The 22,119-nt window shown below is 48.9% G+C and overlaps 1 protein-coding gene, 1 long non-coding RNA gene and 1 pseudogene across 2 annotated transcripts in view; 2 read left to right on the plus strand and 1 right to left on the minus strand.

Moving 5' to 3' along the window:
• The window catches only part of Mxra7 (matrix remodeling associated 7), a 28,386-nt gene extending 16,464 nt beyond the window's left edge, over positions 1 to 11,922 (plus strand). The window contains exons 3-4 of the mRNA XM_020162527.2: positions 3,079 to 3,172; positions 9,759 to 11,922. Of these exons, the coding sequence (XP_020018116.2) occupies positions 3,079 to 3,172; positions 9,759 to 9,873 (209 nt within the window). The 3' untranslated portion in view covers positions 9,874 to 11,922. The remainder of the gene's footprint in view (positions 1 to 3,078; positions 3,173 to 9,758) is intronic.
• LOC141413670 (uncharacterized) lies at positions 1,075 to 9,816 on the minus strand. Its single transcript, XR_012438422.1, has 3 exons — positions 9,682 to 9,816; positions 8,592 to 8,943; positions 1,075 to 1,495 (listed from the first exon to the last, which is right to left on the minus strand). It is a non-coding gene; the product is annotated as an uncharacterized lncRNA (long non-coding RNA).
• Positions 11,923 to 20,793: 8,871 nt separating the features above from the next.
• On the plus strand, positions 20,794 to 21,757 carry LOC109685600 (large ribosomal subunit protein uL6 pseudogene; annotated as a pseudogene).
• Positions 21,758 to 22,119: the final 362 nt, after the last annotated feature.

Below are 22,119 nucleotides of genomic sequence, written 5' to 3' on the forward strand. Positions count from 1 at the left end.
AAACGGTCAGGACACCTTGCTGATCTGTCACACTCTATTTTCTTCAAAAAGAAACTAGAGCAAAAAATAGCAAAATGTCAACACTTGTTAGATCTGTACAGCAAGTACGTGGGGTGCTTTTTACTTGCAGTATTTTGGGGTATGTTGGAAATACTTCCTTTAAAAAAAAAATGCAAGGCCGTGGCTGTGGCTTTAAGCCAGTTGCTGGCAGGGGCAGTGGAAAGGGGGCTCAGGAATGCAGTAATGGCTCCTGTAGGCCTGTGGCAGGGCTGGGGTCCAGAAGAGGCCCTCAAGGTCCAAGAGAGTGAGCAGGGCTGCCTGTTTCCATCAGTGTTGCCTCTGCATTGTGGTGGCTGCACCTCTGCAGCCAGGCCCAGGCGCAGGCAGCAGAGGGCGGGGACATCAGCCCCTGACCAGGGAGGACCTTGCTGTCCACTGTTGTTTCTCCCAGATCAGCTTCAAGTTAGGGACTCACAACAGCTCTGGCCCTCAGATCTGTCCTTATCAAATGGAGATGCCGGGATCCTGTTGGTAACTTGGGGACACAGAAGTGAAGCTGGAGGTCCCTCATTGCAGACAAGGGGACAGCCCCTGTAGGGTACCTTTCCTGAGATGGCAGGTGTCTTCACAGATGCATAGCCCCACACCCAGTCCCTGTGCGAGTCACTGAGCCCTGCCTCCTTATCTGAGCCATGGTCCCTGGATAGGCCCCCTCCCTGGTGGCCCCCCTCCATCTCTATTAAGGCAGAGGTAAGGAGGTTGTTGGCTTCAGCTGTCAGAAGGCAGCATGAGTGGACCCCCAGCCCCTCTGCAGCCAGCAGCTCAGCCTCCCAGGCTAATTGACTAGTGTCACTAAAATGACTTCCCTCAGCGGCTGGGTGCGTTCAGTGTGTTCACAGACTGGAAGAGGAAGCCTCCCCCACCCCCACTTCCCCAGGGGCCTCCTGCTGAGCCCTCCTGGTTGGCAAAATTGGATGTGCTGTGGTCACTTGCTCCACTGCGTGTGATTAAGTTAAAGCCTTTGTGAGCTGTCTGCTCCGTCTGGCTCAGAAAGCAAAGTTAATCAGACCTGTTTCGCCAGTTGGAACCCATTCTGGCACCAAGCTGGCAGATTTATTTTTTTATGTTTATTTTTCTAAAACATAGCAACACAGTAGTCTTAATGCTGAGGTCCGCTGTTTTTCTTCATCATTTGCCATTTCTGAGAGCTGCAGCTGCTCTCACCAGGTATGGGGGATACCTGAAGACCTGGGCTCCTCAATCAGAGCACAGTGGACTTGATTTGCTCAGAGTTGCTCAGATCCTCGTCCTCATTGTCCAAGCCAGGAGAAGCCCTGCTTGCAAGGACCCAGGAGGAGAGGAGCCTCCAGTGCTCTGTCCAGTAGTTTAGCTGTCCTTGTCTGCAGAGCCGTGACCAGCCATAAATTGCTTGTCATTCCATATATTTGCTCACTGGATGTTCTTGTCACCACTGTATCCCCAGCACCTAGAATGGCTGTAAATATTTGTGGAATGAGTGAAGAGCAAATCAGTCCCGAATGTTTTGGTTCTGAATTTATATCCAGAATTTTCTTCCTCTTGCCCCAGAGACAACACTAATCCCAGCACTTTTTCCTCCACTTGAAATATGAACCAGGCACCAGTGGTGCATGCCTGTAATCCTAGCTACTTAGGAGGCCGAGATCCAGAAGAGCCTGTTCAAAACCAGCCCAGGCAAATAGTTCAGGGGACCCCATCTCTAAAACAACCAGAGCAAATGGACTGGTGGCATGACTCAAGTGGTGGAACGGCTGCTTTGCATGCTCAGAGCCCTGAGTTCAAACCCCAGTCCCACCAAAAAAGCTGGTGGTAGAGAGGGCCTGGCTTGTCCTGCTGTGAGATGGATGTGCAGGCATCTGAGACTCTTGACATTGGAGGGGCAGCAGGAAATACTTCTCAAATCACAAAGAGAAAAGCAGACATCTGCACAATTGGCTCTGTTTCCCCTGTACAGTCCTTGTTGCTTTAATGCGTTAATGCTTTCTGATCTGGGAATCAGACCCTGTCCTCAGACTCTACCCAACACTGGCTGGGTAAGGGACACTAATGGCATTGCTTTCCACGCAGGTCCTCTCATCAGCTTTTCTGTGCTGCCTGCAGCCTTCTTGTCCCTCTGGTCATGCACCCAGCATGTCACGTGTCCTGGCTTTCTCTGTGCAGCTCCCCCCACCTCCCCTTTGCCCTTGTGCAACCTGCAGATCTGCCCTTCTGGTCTGGCACATGGGTCAGTTCCTATCCAGACATACCTGCTTCAACTCCTGCATCACTCGCAGGTCCCATTGGGGGCCAGATGTGTGTTACTAGAAATCTGAATTTCTAATAACCTGGGGGAGGGATGGAGAGAATGTGCTGATGACAGGACACCCCTGGACTCAGGGCCTGCCTCCCTAAGTCTGGGAGGAGGGTCAGGGTCCCTGGGGCCCAGCGCCTGGTCATGTGTTTCTGGAGATAAGCCTGCCTGGCACTGCTGCCTGCTTAGCACAGCAGCACTGGTGGGCCCCAGAGGAGGGAAGACCCGGCTTGCGGGGAACTGTTTGCCACGGGAGGCAGGCAGACAGCTCTTGGCTGTAGACCCAGCCTGGAAGGGAAGTGTCCTCTGTGGAAGGAGCCATAGGGAGGGTAGGTTCTCTCTGGTTGTTTTGTTCTCACCTGAGTGTCCCCGGGTTGATGGTGAGGTACAAGGAGCAACAGCACTTCATGGAAGGGTATGGGATAAGCCTGGGTGCTGGCGTTCAGATGAAAAGACAGTGTCTCTGAGTGTCTGAAGCTGGGGTCTGTGCCCACGCTGGCATGGGAGTCACCTGCCTGTCCTCGACAGGGGCTTTCTGATGGAGGTCAAAACTAACAGAAGGCAGGCTGGAGGTGTAGCTCAGTGGTAGAGCACTGAACCTAGCGTGTACAAGATGCTGAGTGTGAACCACAGCACGGCAACAAATTTTTTTAAAAAATGAAATGAGCAAAGGTAGCAAAAGGAAGTCGCCTGAGTTTGGGGAGGGACCGACCTGTACCCCCATGGCTCTCACTCGGTGTCCCCCACAGGAGAGGCCTTCAACTTCAAATACAGCCCCGGGCAGCTGAGGGGGGACCAGTACAGGAAAATGATGACCAAGGAAGAGCTGGAGGAGGAGCAGAGGTAGGCGGGTCTTCGGGGATGTGGGCGGGCCTCCCACAAGCCACACCCACACCGAGCAGTCTTCTCTTTGGGTTTGGGGGTTCTTTCTGTCCTGCTGATACTCAGCCAGGCTCAACTAAGAGAGAAGCTCCCTTGGGTGGGGACAGTGTGGTGGGAGGGGAGGACAGTGGGGCCCATTTCTGGCATTCCCCCCAACCCCTCTCTCCCCCACCCTAAAAAAGAATGAGATGCCAGGAACAGACCCTGCTGTTCACTTAGGCGTACAGTCCACGACAAAACCAATTTATCAGTTCAGGACAGACTGGGATTCTTGGTGCTCATCCATCTGGCAGCCGGCGGTGTCATTTTCTATCTGTTCTGCTCCACGGGACTCTAGACAGTTGCAGCTGTGCAGCTTCTGGTTTCTAGAATGGGGGCGTCTGCACTCCCCACGCCAGCAGCACCGCTCCCTCCCACCCCCTCCCCAGGGTACCCATCCTGCTTCCTTCTACTCCATCCTGCATGGTGGCTGGGAAGCAGGGGGACAGCCAGAGTTGGCGGCCAGGTTTGCGCTGTCCTCCGTGTGCACAGCGGCTGCCTAAGTGCAGTGTGGCCCGTTGGCCTTTGCTTAAAGAGAAATCTCAGTGGGAGCTGCACCATTCTCTGAGCCTGGCACCCGGTGGGGATGGTCCCCATGCACGAGCATAAACGAGCGTGAAAGGCTGGAACAGAATGCACAACTCAGTCACCTGCTTATGGCTACTCCTGAGTCACCGCATTCCTCTAATGTCACATCAGCTCTGCCTACAAGGTCCCCCTCCAAGCTCTGGCTTCGCAGAAAGGCTCCTCACCCAGGGGTGGAGGCGAGGCAGTGCAGGCACAGGCAGGGGACCCGACACCTTGGGTATGACATGGATTGCTGCCTTTGTATTTCAGGATTGAGCTGACCTCAGACCTCACTTCCCTGTAGCAAGTTCCCTAAGTCCTGAGCCTCAATATTCTTGCAAACCCTTTTGGTAAGGAGACTGACTTCTTAGACTAGTGGTGTTCCCCTCACTGTCTCCTAACACATGGTCTAAGCCTCCCCTCCTCCACCACCTTCATAACCCATTAATGCATTTCCGACCCATTCTTCTCCTGCATGAGGAATTCCAGGTACCACGGTCCCTTTCCCTGGAGCACAGGTTCCTGGAGGCCCAGTTAAGTCCCTTAAGGGCAGAATGGGCCAGTAAGTTGGGTGCTAGCGTCCCCCTTGTGAGGCTTGGGGAACCATCATCCCTGGGGGCTGCAAGGATGTAGATGTCACCCTGCAGCCTTGCTAGGTCGCCCATGTGGCTTTGTCCTCACCCTGAGAAGGTGAGGTTGGACATGGAGGCAGACACCCTGAGATTGGACTATGCTCTCAAGTTGCAGGACTGGCTTCAGGCCAAGGCCAGGGCCACCTCTGGCCCACGACCTGCGGCCGTTGAGTGCAGGGTCACTGGATATGGCTGTGTCCACTGTTTTCTGTGGTCAGTCAGTGGCGGCATCGCTGAGAAGGCCCACAGCCGCTGCAGTAGCATCGGCCTGGAGGAGAGGATGGAGAGGGCTTGCCACACTACAATCCTCAAAGGCCCTGTGGCAGGTTGTGATGGTTTCGTGGCCTCATTCTGTCTGCTCAGGATGAGCACTGTGTGTGAACCTGGGGAGGCCACTGGACTGCAGGCCAGGCCTCAGACTGGGGCCCCAAAACAGGGAAGGAAAAACCCCTCTGCCTCATTGTCAAAGACAGTAGACAGCACTTAGACTCCCCAAGTCTTGGGGGTCTCTAGACCACCTGTTCATACTTGGCTATTCTATGGGACAGAGACTGCTCAGGAGCTGCTTTCAGGGTGAGGAAGGGGGTCCCCAACTCCTCATCTGCACACTGCAGTCACCACTGTGTGCCCTGAATTCAGGAGGGGCTGGTGGAGGCCATGGGCAGGCTGAAGTTCATGTTCATCCCATTACCACCCCACTCAGCATGCTCCCTGTGCCTGCCACATCTGCTTGCTCCCTCCTGCTCTGCATGTGGTCCCCTGGGGGCCACACCTCTCCTGTCCCTCATGTGGTGATGCTTGGGGTTGCAGACACTGCTCAGCTTGGCCTGGTCTTCTCATCTTCAGCACTGTAGTCCTCTTGGGGGCTGGGAGAGCCGGGGGCTGAGTCCAGGGAACCACTCTTGAATTTCCCTCTGAAAAATAACCGTTGACACTGCAGGCCGGAGAGCAGGGCTCTCCCCTTACCACCTGTCAGATTCTCCCCATCACTTCGCTCCAGGGGAGGCACATCCCCTGGCACCGCAGTGGTTCCACCTCCCAGCATCCCTGGGAGGCCTGCTTGCAGTTTTCAGGGCATGGTGGTTAGGAGGCAGGAGACCTCAAATGTGCTCCTTAAAACTGCTCACGGACAAACTGTGCAGGGGCCAGAAAGTGGTCAGGTTTGGAAACCAAAGGCAGCTGCTACTTAAGTCCCTGCTGTCAGCGCTCGCCCGGAGTCCTCACTGGGTAGAGATTTGAGTGTTCTCCTGGCATTGGCTCTGCCTCTGGGGCATCCCTGGGCTCCTGCTGCAGCCTCCTCTCTAGGAGGTGCCACCTCCAGTTTAGTGAGGCTGGGACAGTTGGCTTGCAGGCTGGTGAGAGCTCCCAGGGCAAAAGGCCTCCCCTATGCTCTCCAGAGCTAGTGAAACTGGCAAGGCCATGCTGGCTTCATAGCTTGTCGCCTCCTCTTCATCAGTGCTTCTCACTTGCTGCTGGTTCCAGAGAGAAAGATGAATCCAGATTGGTGAGGTGGGCACTGACAAGTTGGGCAGAGCCTCTCTCCCCTGCTCCTGAAGGTCTTCAGGACCATGATTCTGGAAATGGGTATGACTCTAGAGGAGGCGTTTTGTATGGCCAAGTAGGGAAGGGGAGGAGTTGACAGAGGAACCCCAGCTGTTGGGCAGTTCTGGTTCTTCCCAAGATCCATCCCACAGACCAGCCAAGGTGAATGCCAAGCTCTGGTTGGAAGTGTGCATTGCCTCCAATCTCCAGCAGATGGCGCCCACGGCACAAGATCAGATCCTCTGCGTGTGCTCTATGGATTTTCCTTTTTTTTTTTTTTTTCTTTTGGTTATGGGGTTTGAACTCAGGGACTGAGATGGGTTTTTTTGAGATAGGGTCTCGCAAACTATTTGCCCGAGGCTGGCTTCAAACTACAATCCTGATCTCTGCCTCCTGAGTAGCACCCCAGCTTGGATTTTCCTTCATAAAGGTGGCACAGCTTTGACACCTCGGGGGAAACACACATGGTAGGGTGCCAGTATCCCCACAGGAGACAAAACCAAGCCAGCAGAATCGGAAGTTATTATGGTAGTAGGAACTCTGTCAGCATAGCTACACAGCCAAAGATGGGTGAGCTGGACCACCCAGCTACTTCCCATGCCTCAGAAGTGGCCTGTGCCTGCCAAGGCTCAGGCTGGCCTTGCGCAGAGACTGTTCTGTTGCACGTGGTGAGAAGCCATTGTTGAGTCTCTGTCTCAGGTGGCTTCTGCAATTCCAAACGTTCTTCTACCTCCTCCCCGTTTCCCCTTGTCCTCTCCCACGGTGCCTGTAAGATGGATGGAGTAAAATGCATTCTCTTTTCTCCCTGTTTCTCTTTACAGAACCGAAGAATAATGAAGTTGTCCTTAGCTTCCTCCTGAAGGCTTTTTCCTTTTGGCATCTTAAAAGCTTGAGAGATAAAATGGAAACCCCCAGAGAGGAGCCCATTGGGCTGGGGCTGGGGCAGGGGGGTGATGTACCTACAGATCTGCTGAGGTGTAGCCCCCAGGTCAGGATTCCCCTTGGCTAGGAGTTTCCTTGGGAATGCCTTGACGCTGCCCTGTGTGGAGATACTCACTCCATTTATATGGTCACTTTCTGAGTTTGGGCTCAGACCCTGGACTTGGATTTTTCATACCACCCAAACTTACTCTTCACACATACTTCACACCCAAGATACACCAGTTTTAGCAGCCCCAACTTTTAAATCAGAGTACAGTTGATCCCAGTCCTCCTCCTTTTGCCCTCACCCAAGCCAAACCAGAAAACTTTGAGGAATGTCAGAAAAATGAGGTGGAGCCCAAATGTGCTCACTAGCTCCATCAGGAATAGCTGACCTTTTTCCCTTGGGGCACACTTTCTTTTTTTCCCTGCCACTGGCTCTCTTGCCAGGGATGAGAGGTGCCATATTGATTACTGGGCAGCAAAGTGCTATGCCAGCTACTGGCTTTACTGTTGCCTTTTAATCTGGAGGAGGTTTGGATCCAGCCCTCTTTTTATTAAGAGTACTTTTCACTGACATTCTTACCAGCTCAGCCAAATCTCCACTTTTGCTTTGCAAGAGCAATAATAATAATGTTAGCTTAAAATAGGTTTCCAGACTATGCGTTTTCCTAGAAGCCTTCCTAGATTAGTTACCAGCTGATCAGATCAGTCCCAGGTTAGTTTCTTGGAATTTTATATTTGACAATATTTATACTGTAACAAATTAGTTTGCAGTTCTTAGCTTTGTTGACTAAAACATTTTTTTCTAGAGCAGTAAGTTTCCAGAAGTACTTTACTTTCAATGGATGGCCAAAAAATGACAACTCCTAGGGCAAACATTCCCTGTGGCCTCCTCCCTAGGCCTCTACCTTGGATTCAAGGGTTAGGGAAGCGCAAATGGCAAAACAACAGCCATCCAGTCGATGCCTTCGACACAGACCCATGAATAGAAGATGCACTCGTCTGTTCTTATTAGCAGTAGTGATGTCCCTGTCCAGGCCGGAATCTCAGTGATATAAAGTAGTTATCTAAATGTAGTTATCTAGGCTTGTCTGGAAACTTTCTGGCCATGGCTTGTAGGCAGCAAGCCTCACATATGCCCGTTGGCTTGGCTCTCTCTAGCCAGCCTGTGTTCAATCCAATAAACAATTTTAAGTAGATGACCTCCGCCACTGTGTGATTTTTCTGTTTGCTTTGTTTCTCTTTTTTTTTAAATCTCTTTGGAAACCATTAAACTGTAAGCTCTTTTGTTTTGATGGCTTTTACTCCCAGCAGAGTAGGAAGTCATTTGCCGCCATATTGAAAATACACAACCACCAGAGCCATCAGAAACATGAAACAACTTGTGTTTGCTCAAGGAGACCGCCCCCCACAATGTACATCTGGCTGTGACTTCATCCAAGGTGCTCAGCACACCCTTTCTGTTCATGGTACCCCCTTTTTCATGAGGAGTTCCAATGTATTTACTGATTTATTTGGGGTTTGAATTCAGGCAGGGCCTTGAGCTTGCTAAGCAAATGCTCTACTACTTGAGCCACATTCCCAGGGCACAGTACGTCTGTCTTTATGCAGTAGGGTACAAGGTACATACCATAGGCCACTTTTTCCCCAGACACAGAAACTGACGATAGACCTACCTTTCTCAGACACAGGAGGCTGGCAGTTGATATTTCAGTATTTCAACTTCCAGATGCCACTGTGAGCAGAAAACCAACTGCTTGCTGGGTGGAATATTTGGGGCTCAGGAGGGTAGGGCTTATAGCAAAGGGAATATGCTATAAGGAACAGAGGCCCTGATGTTGAGAGCACTCCTCCAGGCAGTGTTGGGGATGCTGGTGGCCGGCAACTTGACTAAAGCCTGCAAAGTTCTTGTGGCCCGTAATGTGGGTATGGCAGACCTGGCTCCCAAGGGGGCAGAGTTCCAGCCTGCAGTGCAGGATGGCATACATTCTGTCAGGGTGCCAGGTGGTGTGGTGTGGAGTGCAGGGACTGCAGAAGAAAGAAACCAGAATAGTGAGTCAGCCAGGATGCAGAGGCCAGCCTGTTGATGGGCTGTGGATACCCTGAGCGTCCACAAACAGAACCATACTGACGCCTCGCTTCTACTGGCCTCCCCCACCCTTGATGTTTATCATGGGAGTTGTCCTGTGCTGGTCAGATGGTGTGGCCCAGCCTCATAAAAATAACAGGGCGAGACTCATACCACAGAACCATGTGTAGTAAGCGCAGGCCAATCTTCCTGTGTTTCCTGGTGAAAGGGCAAGGCCACACCACCACCTGCCATAGGACACCTGTGCGAATTAGAAAAGGTACACTTTCTCTGGGCAGGGAAATCCCACAGGTTGGATTTCAGCCTACCCATCTCCTTTGCCACACACTCTTGCCTATACTTCTGTCTGCCCCAATATCTTACACTGCCTCTTCTTCCCAATGTTTTTTCTTCCTCTACTTTTGGCTTATCCCTGTAAACTGAAGCTGTTTCTGACCTGGTTCTTCACAGGATCTCAAGGCACTGAATGGCACATGCCCTCCTCGTCCCACTGTGAGATGCACAGCTCACAACTGAGGCATGATGAAACTGCCACAGTAAACCTGAGAGCTAGAACCCCAGGGCTGAGTGTGTCAGGCAAACCAGCTCCTACATTTTAAGTGGGGTTTGTTTTATTTTAGTTTTCCTCTTGTTCTGAAACACAAAGGCGGTAACAAATGAGAGTGGAGAGTCCCTACCTGGCTGATAGACACCCATGTCTCTCTCGCCCCTAGGCTGGAAGCGTCTTTTTCCTCTTATCCTTTCTTCTCAACAGAGTGCAGAAGGAACAGCTGGCTGCCATCTTCAAGCTCATGAAGGACAACAAGGAGACGTTTGGCGAGATGTCCGACGGTGACATGCAGGAACAGCTCCGGCTCTATGACATGTAGGCCTGTCACCTAGCAAGACATGACACAGGACATCCCCCTGCCCTGTCAGTCCTCTGTTATGACCCTTGACCTATGCACTTGTGATTTCCAGACTTTTGTAGACCTAACTTTACCTTCTCGACTTAGATGCAGACCTATATTCTATCTGACTTGTGCCGTTCTTGCAAGAGTTGGATCACTGTAGAGGAACCAACATTGTGCTTCTTAGAGGAGGAAGTGCCTGACAGCGCTGGCTTTTGCCTGCTGGCAAGGTTCCAGCTGTGACGTGCCCTGTGCGTGGATTCTGATCCAGTCCTATTTTCCCTGCAGGGCCAGGGTAGGTGTTCCTGGAGGGCTGACTTCAGGGCTTGGTGCTGGGCCCCAGCACGTGGACAGAGTCGAGGGGTGCTAGGGGAAGATCAGTAGCAGTTCCTGCTGCCGGTGTGTCTAGTTACTCTCATTCTGCCTTAGAAGGGTTTCTGGAAGCGTCTGTCCTAGTAGGGGAGCAAGCAGCAGGGGAGCATGCTTTTAGGAAAAGACCTAATTCAAAGGCTCACCTTCCACCTCGGGACAGAACGGTGGTGTCAGAGTTAATATCCCCCAAGCACTGAAGCAGATGCTTCCTTTAAAGGTAATTAAGACTAGAGTACATATGATGCCCTCCATCTACGCCAGACACTATGGGAATAAAATGCACACGGGGCTGGGGTGTAGTTCAGTGGTAGAGCACACACCTAGCATGCGTGAGGCCCTGGATTCCATCCCCAACACTGGAATAAAACAAACACACAGAAAACGATATAATCCATAGCTTTAGGGAGATTAAAGTCCTTTGGAGAAGACAGGCCTGTATGCAGAGAAAGAAAGAGAACCTTGCAAGAAAGCTGTAGGGCAGGGACGCCTCAGTTCTGAGTAGCTGGGTGATGATTAGGGGGGGATAGGGAGAAAGAATGACTGGCTCCTTCATGCCCACAGCTCCTGCTTCTCATGGCCCCACTGGGGAAAATTCAGTTCCCAAGCAAACTGGGCTGAGGAGGGCATGCAAAGGAGAGAAACTATGAAAGTTCTTAGATTTTTATTTGCTGATAGAAAACCGCATCCGCACACTGAATTAAAGAGGCAGTGGCATTTTCACACAAAACTCAGTAACCGTGGAGGGTGCAGTTCACTTCTTTCCATCACCACTGCATGCTTGAAAATTTGAGGGACCTCACTTCTGTCTGCAGTTGTTAACTCCAACAGCACATGCTCTGTGTCTGCCATAATGTCACAAATGTGTTCTCTTTTCAAATTAGCTTTGTCAATGCTTTTTTCTTTTTAAAGAAATACTTTTTTTTTTTGTGACTGCTTTTTAAAAAATATTATGATTTGAGAACTATTTGTTCCTTTCCCGGGTCCCAGGGAACTCTGATGTCCCCAGACGCAGGTGAGCAGGCAAGGGTGAAGACTCTGTCTTCCTTCTCTGTCCCAAGACCATGCTGTCTATCTGATCTCTTTTTCCTCTCCTCCCTCCCTGGACCCTCCTTTTCTGATTATACCAAACTAGAATGACTCATGAGCACTGGAGTCAAAATCCTCATTGCTGTGGGGGAAAAAAGAACTTTTGTAAACTTGTAGCAGCTAAGATATTCCAACTGCAGCGAACAGGAAACTCCACCCAACTGGCTTCAACAAGAGAAGTTCAAAGGAAGAGTGGCTGTAGGCTCATGATGGTCAGGGCCAAGCTGCAATTTTCTTGGCTCAGTCTTCCTCCCTTTGTGGGCTTTTGCTGTAAACTGGCTGTCCTTGTGGTGCAAGATGGCTGCAGGAGTTCAGGTGTCACATCCAGAAGCAGGAAAAGGCCATCTGTTGCTTGTGTCTCTAGGAAATGGTCCCGATATCCCACCCTACCTCCCATCAGGTCCCAAGTGACCACAGTATGTCATGTGCCCATGCTTCCACAATCATGACCAAGGAGACTCCGTGGTTGGTTGTAATACCTGGAACTCGGAGTGGGCCAAGCTCCTACCGCAAATTCCTGCAACCCCAGTCAAAGAAACTCCACATGGAATACAGCTGTCCTGTGCCATAGTTGAGTCCCACTTCTTGGAGTTCCTTTAGTTTCTACTTGTTGTGGCATCTAGGTTCATGAACAACCACTAGTTCAATCACACATGGTCAGCGCACTTAGATTCCACCGGCTACATCCCAATAACACGCTACATTCAAAGAGAGTCTAATAAACTTTGTGATAAAAAGGAGAAAATAGCTATGAGTCTGAAAGGCCAGTGGGATAGAAATGCTCAGTGTCACACGAGGTTGAGTACTTGGGAGTCTATCCAGGAGGTTTACTTTGGGACAATTTCTTTTGTTGTACCATAAAAACCTTATTCCTTCCTGTCACATGTAGGAATCAAACTGTAAATTCCAGATGGCAAAAGGACCTTACCAGGTGCTCTGACTGCTTGAGGATCCCACTCCCTCTTAGAAGTGGGACTTATGTCAAGGGCTGGAGGCAGGGTTCAAGTGATAGAACGCTTGTATTGCAAGCAAAAAGTCCTGAGTTCAAAGCCTAGTCCTACCTCCCCCCCAAAAAGGACTAATACCTACGGACGCCATCTTTTCTCATGTTCAACATGATCTTTTTAAATGAAAAACTTACCGCTCTGTTCATATTTATGAAGTCGGGGTGGGATAAAGGACTTCCCCAGATTTAAGTGTGTGATAAGGCACTTTTTCATTATCTAGAGAATACTTTCTTAGTTTCTATGATCAAAACCATGTAGATAAGATCTTATGTGTTTATACAGAGTTATGCGTGTACAAATGGGAAGAAATTAAGTTTAATGTTTGTAGGTCAATATGGCTACTAATCTCTACACAGTGCCAACTCAACACAGTAAACTGTTGACAGCACAGCTAAAATTTCCAAAAATTCAAATTATATACACATATATTTATATAAAAAGACCAATAGCAGCAGTATGTCAGGCATCAAGAGATTCTGCAGTCATCAGAACAAACTTACTCTCAGTACATGCTACTGAAAAATTGTTAAAAAGAAAAAGAAAAGAAACTCCAGGACCTCCTGCACTTACAGTTTGACAAAGCCCAAGTTTATAATCCCACCCAGCTCTCTGTGGGGGAAGGAGCACAAGACAACCTATAAGCATGTCTAGGTCCACACACAGCAGCCTCATTCTTGTGGACTCTGACACTGCTAAAGACCAGCACATCTGTTGGGTCCAGGGCGACAGTCATCCACTAGGCCCTGTCAGCCTATCTGGGATCCCATGATCACTAACCCAAGCCCTGTCTCCTCCCTAGTTTCCCCTGCAGGAGAGGTGGATGGGGAGATCTATTCGTTTTAAGCAGGTGGACGCTTTTTTCTTTCTCCTCTTCTCACAGCCTGGAGGGAGAGGTCTTTTAGGAGAGGGGTAGGGAACGGGACAGCCTTAGCTGGGTCTGCATCATAGCTCCCAGTTGTAAATAATTTGAGGCCCTCTTGGTGAGGCATAGTGCTGGGTCCCTGGCAATGGCCAGGTCTGGAAAATTCCCTTTGTCAGTTTTGGGGTTCTCTGCCCCCCACTGAATAGTCTACCACCACCCCTACCCTTTCTTTATCCTTTCAGCAGCCCATATACAACTTCTCCAGAAATACAAGTCTATTCAGCCATTCCCTCTCGGATGGAATCTTTCTTGTTCTCTGGCTTTTGCTAATTCAAATAAATGCCACTAGGAACTCTGCACACATGTATTTTCAGAGTGGATTCCTAGAAGTATTTTGCTAGGTCAAAAGTATGTACGTGCACACTCCACAGCACTGGAGCCAGTTTCTGCACCGTCCTTAACAGTTTGTTGTCAAACTTTTTTTTTTTGGTGGTACTGGAGTTTAACTCAGGACTTTGTGCTTGCTAGGCAGGCGCTCTTACCACTTAAGCCAAAGCTCCAGTCCAAACTTTTGGATTTTTGCCAATCTGATGGTTAAAGGTGTGTGTGTGGTACGTGGTGTGCAGTGGTGAGGGGTTCACTTAATTCGTGTTCTTCCTACATGAAAAAGGATAAGCACTGATCCAAATATACTCCCCCCCCCCATACCCCGTTTTCTCCTGACCATTTACAGCATTTACAATCATCATTGCAGCACCTTGGATCCCAGCACCCATCATTCTCCAGTCCTGACTCACATAACCTAGGTAACGCTTAAATCCTACTAAGCTCAGGAACCTTAGTGAAAGCCAAAATCCTAACTTGAAGCCAAAACCTCGCCACACCACAACTTTACCCGCGCTTTGGTGAAACCGCCCGCATTATATACCAAAACGAACCTGCCTAGGAAAGTCCACCCACCAGAGGATTCGGCCAATCAGAGCTATGGCGCCGGAATCCTTCCGTGGCTCTTCAGTGGTTCTAGTCCCTGCCAATCTTTCCGAAGGCGAGGACCTCGACGACCATTGGATGCCGCCTCCTTCCATCACCCTTGTTTGAGGGTGGAAGGTCCCGTGGGTCACGCCCAAGGTCTGGTTTCCTCAGTGATTGACAAGGCCCATCATCCAATGAGAAGCGAGGCTCGCAGGACGCACACACCTCACTCCGCTGCTGGGAAGCTGCCGCACGTGTGGTCTGGCTGTACCTGAACCCACTTAGTCACCTGGGTCTCATCCTGTCACCAGCAGATGTAGCCTAACCCAGCCTAGTGGCCAGCCCTGCCACGCCGAGTAAGTCGCGCCTGCACGAATACCGAGTGGCGTCAGGGTGTTGGCCTGGGGCCCACTCCTAGCGCCTGTCCTGCGGAGGACCAGGGCCCTGGCCTGCACTGTTACTGGACCCGCACACTATGGGGAGGAGGTGTACGAAAGGGAGGAGGCCTCCGCCTGTCCCTTGAATACCGCGTTAGCGATGGCGCAAAAAATTTTAGGACACATGGAAGTGAGACCAAGAAAGTTCATTAGAAAAACAAAGCAAATGGCCAGTTCCGCTTCTTAGCTTCTCTGGAAGATCGGTGGAAGGCAACCGGGGCAAATAGTTCTGAGACCCTACCTCGAAAAAAACCCATCATTTAAAAGGGCTGGTGGAGTGGCTCAAGGTGTAGGCCCGGAGTTCAAGCCCCAGCACCACAAAAAAAAAGAAGAAAATGAAAGAAGCATTATACTGGATTGTTGTCCCGGGCTGGTGTCCTGGCGTAGTCACGAGGAGTTCAGAGTTAAGCAAGCGCAAAGTTTATGGGAAGGACAGCAAAGCACCCTGACTGGTGGGACTTAGTTAAAGAGTTAAGCCAAATAATGGCTGAAGTCTAGAGACTAACTGGCTTAGGTACAACTATATTACTTTGAAGCTGTATCTAATTAACTTTTTGTTAAACCCGATCATCTAGCTGCCCCGCCCTCCCATCCTTACCGGCCTGGACACTCCAAGAGGTTCTTCTTAGTTCATCCTGTCCTTGGGACCTGCCATATACATTTTAGAACTACCGCCGTTATTTTGGTGAGAACACGCCCCGCCCCCGCCCCCCCCCCTGCTATTCTGGGAAAGTTTGCTGTATCACTTTCCCTAAGGGGTCTATTTTCCATCTCTTTAGATGTGGTCTTTAGAAATGTTTCCTTGTCTCCCTTGTCTGGGAGAACGTTACTTTTGCCATCTGGTTCCTTTACATTTCCAGGGTCATTTCGGCCTTTTATTCCTAGAGCCATTTCTGCCGCTTATTCCCCCTCACGGTTGCTCCTCTCCCAGTAGTACACAGCCCAGACGTGGGTGCAGGCACGCAATAACAGGTGCAATAAGTGCTCTAACCTCAGGGGTACCTATGGTGGAAATAAGGGAGTTGGTTCAAGTTTACCTTAGAAGAGTGCTCCCCTTTGTTCTGACACCTGGAATAATGAGTTGCTTTTGCTGCTACACTGTCTTACCAATTGGACCAAAGATTTCAAGGTTGGCCCGCATTAAATGTGGGTCACTGTAAGTAGATGTTTCAGTATCCCTTTAAACAAAGGATGGGTCCTCCAGATACTTCCTTTAGGACAGGTGTCCACCCTTACCATATTTTCCTTTTGCACAAAGGAGTAATTTTCCCAAGAGTTCTTTCCCAGAATAAGTGTCTTTCTTTAAGATATCCTTGCTCAGGCCTCAAAGCACACTCATTATTTTAGAGCTGCTCTTTTTCCCTTTTTCTTTTTCAGTAATTGTTGCAGTTTGTTGAGGGATGTAAGGCTTAAAGCAAAGAAAGCAGTATCTTTATATTTTTAATTCAACTATTCATTAGTAGAATACTTATTTGTAAATTTCTGGCTGCTATTTCTCATGCCTCAATTTCCCTGATCTAGACTGCCTCAGCATGAGGGTTTCCTGAGTGCCACAAGCCATCCTAATACATGCTGCTAGGCCACTAACCCGAAAAGGAATTGGGTCAGTCCCAGCTCCTGAAGACCCGACACCCCCATTCTCGCCTTGGAGCAGACCCGGGGGCTCAGGCCAGGGTCCTGCAGCTGAATCCAGTGACCACACCCAGCCCTCGCTTCTCTTTCACATCCCACGTTATCCAGATCTGTGCAGAAATCTAGAAGATCCTGCACACAGCCACTTTCCCTCCGTGGTGCACTTGGTTTGGGGCCACTGTCAGGAAGGTGTGAGGCAGACGCATGCCTGGCCTTCCCTGGCTTTTCCTGCCCTTCCATCACCTTTGCACATTATACTCCAGGCTCTTCAGCTGGGTTTGCCAGAGCAGCTCTACCCAGTGTGAAATCAACACACTCATCTCTTGCCTGAGCGGTCACATTATTTCCATCTCCCATCCAAGTCTGGCCAACACCCCTAGGGGCCTCTTGGGACTCCACACCCTAGGACAGGCCCCACCAACCTGGAATCTTTTGAGTTCTCTAGGGTCACTGAACGAGATTAAATAACTCAGTCTGCAATCGGTGTCTTTGAAAATCTCATTTTTCTCCCTCCTTTAAGTCCTTTCATTACTTTTTGTGGCATTCTCCATAAATGGGACAGTTTATACTGACAGGCTGTCAGGCATTTAATGATTTTTATATTCACCTCAGAACTGTTGGGCGGCGTCTGGATCTCACACTCGGCTTCAATGATGCAGCAAGTTCAGTTTCATGAAAGGAAGCAGCTGGCAGGGGGAGTTAAATTAAGAAAATTGTTCCAGGAAGAAAAGATTCCATGCGAGAAATGGGAGAGGGCAAAACACATAGGATTCAAATTTGAACATTGAGGGGTGTGAATTGGCCCTTGAATACTTTCAGACATTAATTAAGTCAGACATTAATCATGCCAAGCTCTATGCCAAATGATGTAACACACAACAAACTAGACTTGGTTTGTAATTTCCAGGCAAGGTGAGATGAGGGTTCTCTAAAGTTTTGGTGTTTGTGCTAAGTGTAGAGCTCCATTCTGTGTGCCTTACAGATATTCTCTCATTTGTCTTCACAGCAACCTTACAAAGGAGAAATCATTCTTCTTTTACAGCAGAAGAAAACAAGATTTAAAAAATATTGAAGATGATCCACAGCAAAGAGCCGGGGGTGGTGGTCCACGTAATCCCAGCTACTTGGGAGGGGAGGCAGGAGGATCAAAAGTTCCAGGCCAGCCTGGACAACACAGCGAGACCCTATCTCAAAGACAAACAAGAAAACAAATGAAAAGAGCTGGGATGTAGCTCAAGTGGTAGAGCCCTTCCTTATCTAGCAAGTGTAAAGCCAGGTGCAATCCCCAGTACAAAGGAAAAAAAAGGCAAAGAATTTAAGTGAACATTTGTCCAAAGAAGAAATACAAATGGCCTGTAAATGGAAAGATTCTTACCGTGTAAACCAAATGTCAACCAGAACCACAGCAATGAGATGCCAGTTCACATCCCCAGGATGGGTATAATAAAAAAGACAAAATAAGACAAGTTGGTTATGTAGAGAAACTGGAAGCCTCCCTCACTCTGGATGGGAATGTAAAGAGGTGCCACTAAGTTGGAAAACAGGCCACTTCTCCAAAGTGACAGAGCAGTCCCACTCTTAGGTGTGTAACCAAGTGAAAACATATGTCCCCACAGAAACATGTACAGAACTGATCATACCAAAGCCAAGTGTCCATCAGCTATGGAACGGATAAACGAAATGTGACGTATCCATGCAATGGAATATTAGTCAATAGTCAAATGGATGAGGGAGCGATTCATTCTCCAGTGTGGATGGATCTTAAAGCACTATGCAAGGGAAAAGTCAGACACGAAGATCACATATTGTATGGGTCCATTTACTGTGTAGAAATATTGGAACAGGCAGATCTATGGAGACCCAAAGCAGATTGGGGTGAAGTCACTGCTAATGGGGACAGGGGTTTGGGGGGAGTGATGAAAATGTTCTAAAACTGATTTTGGTGATGTTCACACTATTCTGAATATACCAAAAGCCATTGAATTGCACACTTCAAGCAAACAAATTATGATGTGATGTATATTTCAATGAACTGTGTGTACATTTTCTTTTTTTGCAGTACTGGTGTTTGAACTCAGGGCCTACACCTTGAGCCACTCCACCAGCCCTTTTGTGTGATGAGTTTTTTTCCAGGATAGGGTTTCCTGAACTATTTGCCCAGGTTGGCTTCAAACTGAGATCCTCCTGATCAGCTCGGATTTCAGGCGTGAGTCACTGGCACCCAGTCATGTTTTTTGGAGTATTGAAAAGATGGTATGCCATTGCAGTGAAAATGTAGTTTGACAGACTCCTCTCTCTTTTTTTGTGGTCCTGGGGAGGGAACCCAGGGCCTTGGCACTCTAGAGCTACACCCCAGCTCCCTTTTGGTCTTTTGAGAAGAGGTTTTTGAACTCTGTAATCAGGAGAGAAAAGGAAGCACGCTTTGAGCAGGTAGGGAGAACAGCTGGTGCTCATCGTGTGCTGGCTCTGGCTTTGGAACAGCAAGTTTATGTCCTATGGACTATAGTGCCTGTGAGACAGGTGGCATGTGGTAGGTGGGGTCCCCCTGTGTGAAGGTCTGTGGGAGTTTGCCAGCCACAGGGTGAGGAGAGACAGGAGCTGGACCTGGCCCAGGCGGAAAGGGGCTATAAAATAGTCTCGATACAGGCCACAGCAGACCCTGTGGGTGAGGCAGACCAAATAAAGGAAAGCTCGTGACTCATAGAAACATATTACATCTTAGATTAACGATGCTCGGGAACCGCCCTCACCACTGATTACTGGATGGGAATCACCTGGTTCCTCCCTTCCCCTAGATTAGTAAATGTTCAAAGCACCTGGAGGGCAGAAGCACGATGTCTCTGCCTGCATCTTCCACCCGCGCCCACCATGCTCTCTTGCAATTCCCTAACTCTTAACGAACTCCATTTGCACCCACATGTCTTGCCATGGATCTTCCCCACTGGACACAAGGAATTTGGAAGTCTTCTGATCACAGGCATACCTTAACATGAGGACTTTGAACTGCTCTCCCCAGTGAGGCAGGAGGCAGCCCCTCCTCTAAGACCTGACAGTGGAGAGCTTTTTTAGTCTTTGTGGCACTAAGGATGGAATCTAGGGTCTCACACATGCTAGGCAAACACTGTATTCATACCCCTAGTCCTTTCGTTGGTATTTTGTTTTTGAGAAAACTCTGCCTGGGGTAGCCTCAAATTCCCGATCCTCCTGCCTCTACTAGCTCCCAAGTAGGTGAAGTTACAGGCCTGTGCCACCACACCCAGGTATTTGTTTGTTTTTAATTCATTTCTCCAAGTCTCATTCTAAAATCCATTTCGTAGGACCACTCACTCTTGGTACCAACTGCCTGAGCCTCAGAAAGAGGCCCTGAGGATGGAGGGTGTGCGCAAGAGCTTTGTTGGGGTGGGCACTCAGTAATGACTCTTGCAAAGGTATGAGACCAGAATACGCCACTCCAAAATAGGCCACTGTGGCATAAAAGTTAGAAGCAGCAGCGCGTGCAGGAATAGCTCTCTGTACACCCCCCTTCTGATATATCACAGGATATTCAGGATATTCTCCTTCCTAGAGACTACTCCAGACTCCTATCAGCCCAGAGATGTTACTGGAGGAACCTGCAGACAAACCTGACTCCATCAGTGTCCTCCATCATCTCCGCCTCCCAAGTTTCCTGGCCTAGGAAGTCTAAAATCCCTTTGCTTTGCCCTAGCATGGATCTACAGATTTACTGATCAGTTCTAGGCCACCAGTCTGAGTTATTTTTTGTTGAGGTTTCTCCTGTGTGATGTGCACCACACGTGTTTATAAACTTTTCTTTTTCTCTTGCTAATCTGTCTTTTTGTGAAAGAGTACCAGCTGAAAACCTGAGATGGGTCGAGGTCAAGTTTTTGCCTCTCCTACACAAGGAAGTGGGAGAGCAGAATTGGCCAGAGGCAAAAGTTGAGCTGTCTTGGAATATTTTATTTTTTTAGTTTATCTTACTGGGAATTGAACCCAGAGCCTGACTTTCTAGGCAAGTGCTGAACCACTTGAGCCACAGCCACAGCCATTACTTGGCAAATTTTAATTTGTGAAGATGTAAATTATTGTGATTTGATGATCATTGGGGGATTTTAAGCCATAAACTCATTCTACTTATTGTTCTAGTTTGGGAAACAGGGTGAGAGTGGGGGTGCTGAATGGATGAGCCCTGACTACAGGCAAATATGGAGAAACTTTAAGGCTGGGCGTGCTTTCTAAACGTTTCCTTAGGGATTTTTAATTTTCTTTACTACTGTTTAATGTGAATGGTAGGGTCTGTAGTAGATTACTAGGAATTGCTTTAAAACTTTTATATGGAAAGCCAGGCATGGTGGCCCATGCCTGTATCTCAACACTAAGGAGGCTAAGGCAGGAGGATGGTAGGTTTGAGGCCAACCTGGGCTACATCGTGAAACCCAGTCTCAAACAAAACCCCAAAACCAAACAACAAAACAAACCCAAAACCAGGGTTGAGAGGTGGAACCATTAAGAAGAGGTTGGGGCTCTTGGCTGCATGTACTTTGAGGGTGAAGCCCATCCTCAGACGGTTGACATTCCAGAGAACATGCAACCCCTGAAGGGTCACACTGATTTCGAAGAGCCCCGGGGGAACCCTGCACGGGAATTTCAACCACATCAATGTGGAGCTCAGCCTGCTGGGGAAGAAGAAAACGAGGCTCCAGGTTGACAAATGGTGGGAAAACAGAAAGGAACTGGCCACTGTCCGTACTATCTGTAGTCATGATCAAGGGTGTTACACTGGGCTTCCATTACAAGATGAGGTCTGTGTATGCTTACTTCTCCATCAATGTCATTATTCAGGAGAATGGGTCTCTTGTTGAAATCAGAAACTTCCTGGGTGAGAAATATATCCGAAAAGTTCGTATGAGGACAGGTGTTGCTTGTTTGGTATCTTAAGCCCAGAGAGATGAGGTAATCCTCGAAAGAAATGATACTGAACTTGTTTCAAATTCAGCTGCTTTGATTCAGCAAGCCACAGCAGTTAAAAACAAGGGTATCAGAAAGTTTTTGGACGGCATCTATGTTTCAGAAAAAGGAACAGCTCAGAGGCTGACAAGTGAGAGCTAAGCTAACCCAGCTACAGAAATACCATCTGGATTGTGATGGCAATGTGTGATACTTTAGTGATGCAATAAAAGACTTCTATTAGAGAAAGAGAGAGAGAGAGAGTGGGTCATGAGCCTCTGCCTTGGCCAATGGGTTAATACCACATGGAAGGGGGTGGTGGTTGTCGCTGGAGAGGGTTCCTGAAAAATTGGCCCCCATCCTTCTCATGTTCACAGGCTCTCTCACCACACCATGCTTCCTGCCCTGTTAGGCAGCAAGAAGGCCCTCACTAGCTGTGGCCCTTCAATCATCAACTTCCAGCCCCTTGACCTTTGACCCAAACACATTTGTATTGCTTATAAACCACCCAGCCTGTGATACTCTGTTACAGCAACACAAAACAGCCTAAAACAATGCCACTTTACCTGTGAGCGCTGTGGGTGCATGCCCTGAGAGCAGAACATACTCTCAAATAACTGTGAGTAATGGACAATATTGGAAGTTGACATTCAGACAGTTCTGCTATTTAATCTGTGATGATACTTTGCCACTTGTCATTTCTTTAAAAAAAAAAAAGAAGAAAAGAAAAGAGAAGAAAATCAGTTCCAGGAGCCAAGCAGGATCAAGCATTGTATTTGGTTCTCTTGTGTCTTTAATCTCACTTAATCTGGAGTGGCCCGCAGTCTTTGCTTTTGTGACCTTGACATTTTTGAAGAGTACAGTCAGTCGCTTAGTTTTGGAAGCTTTCTGGCATAACAAGATGTTCCACACT

This window comes from Castor canadensis, chromosome 11 (genome assembly GCF_047511655.1).
Source record: "Castor canadensis chromosome 11, mCasCan1.hap1v2, whole genome shotgun sequence".
Taxonomy (NCBI): Eukaryota; Metazoa; Chordata; class Mammalia; order Rodentia; family Castoridae; genus Castor; species Castor canadensis.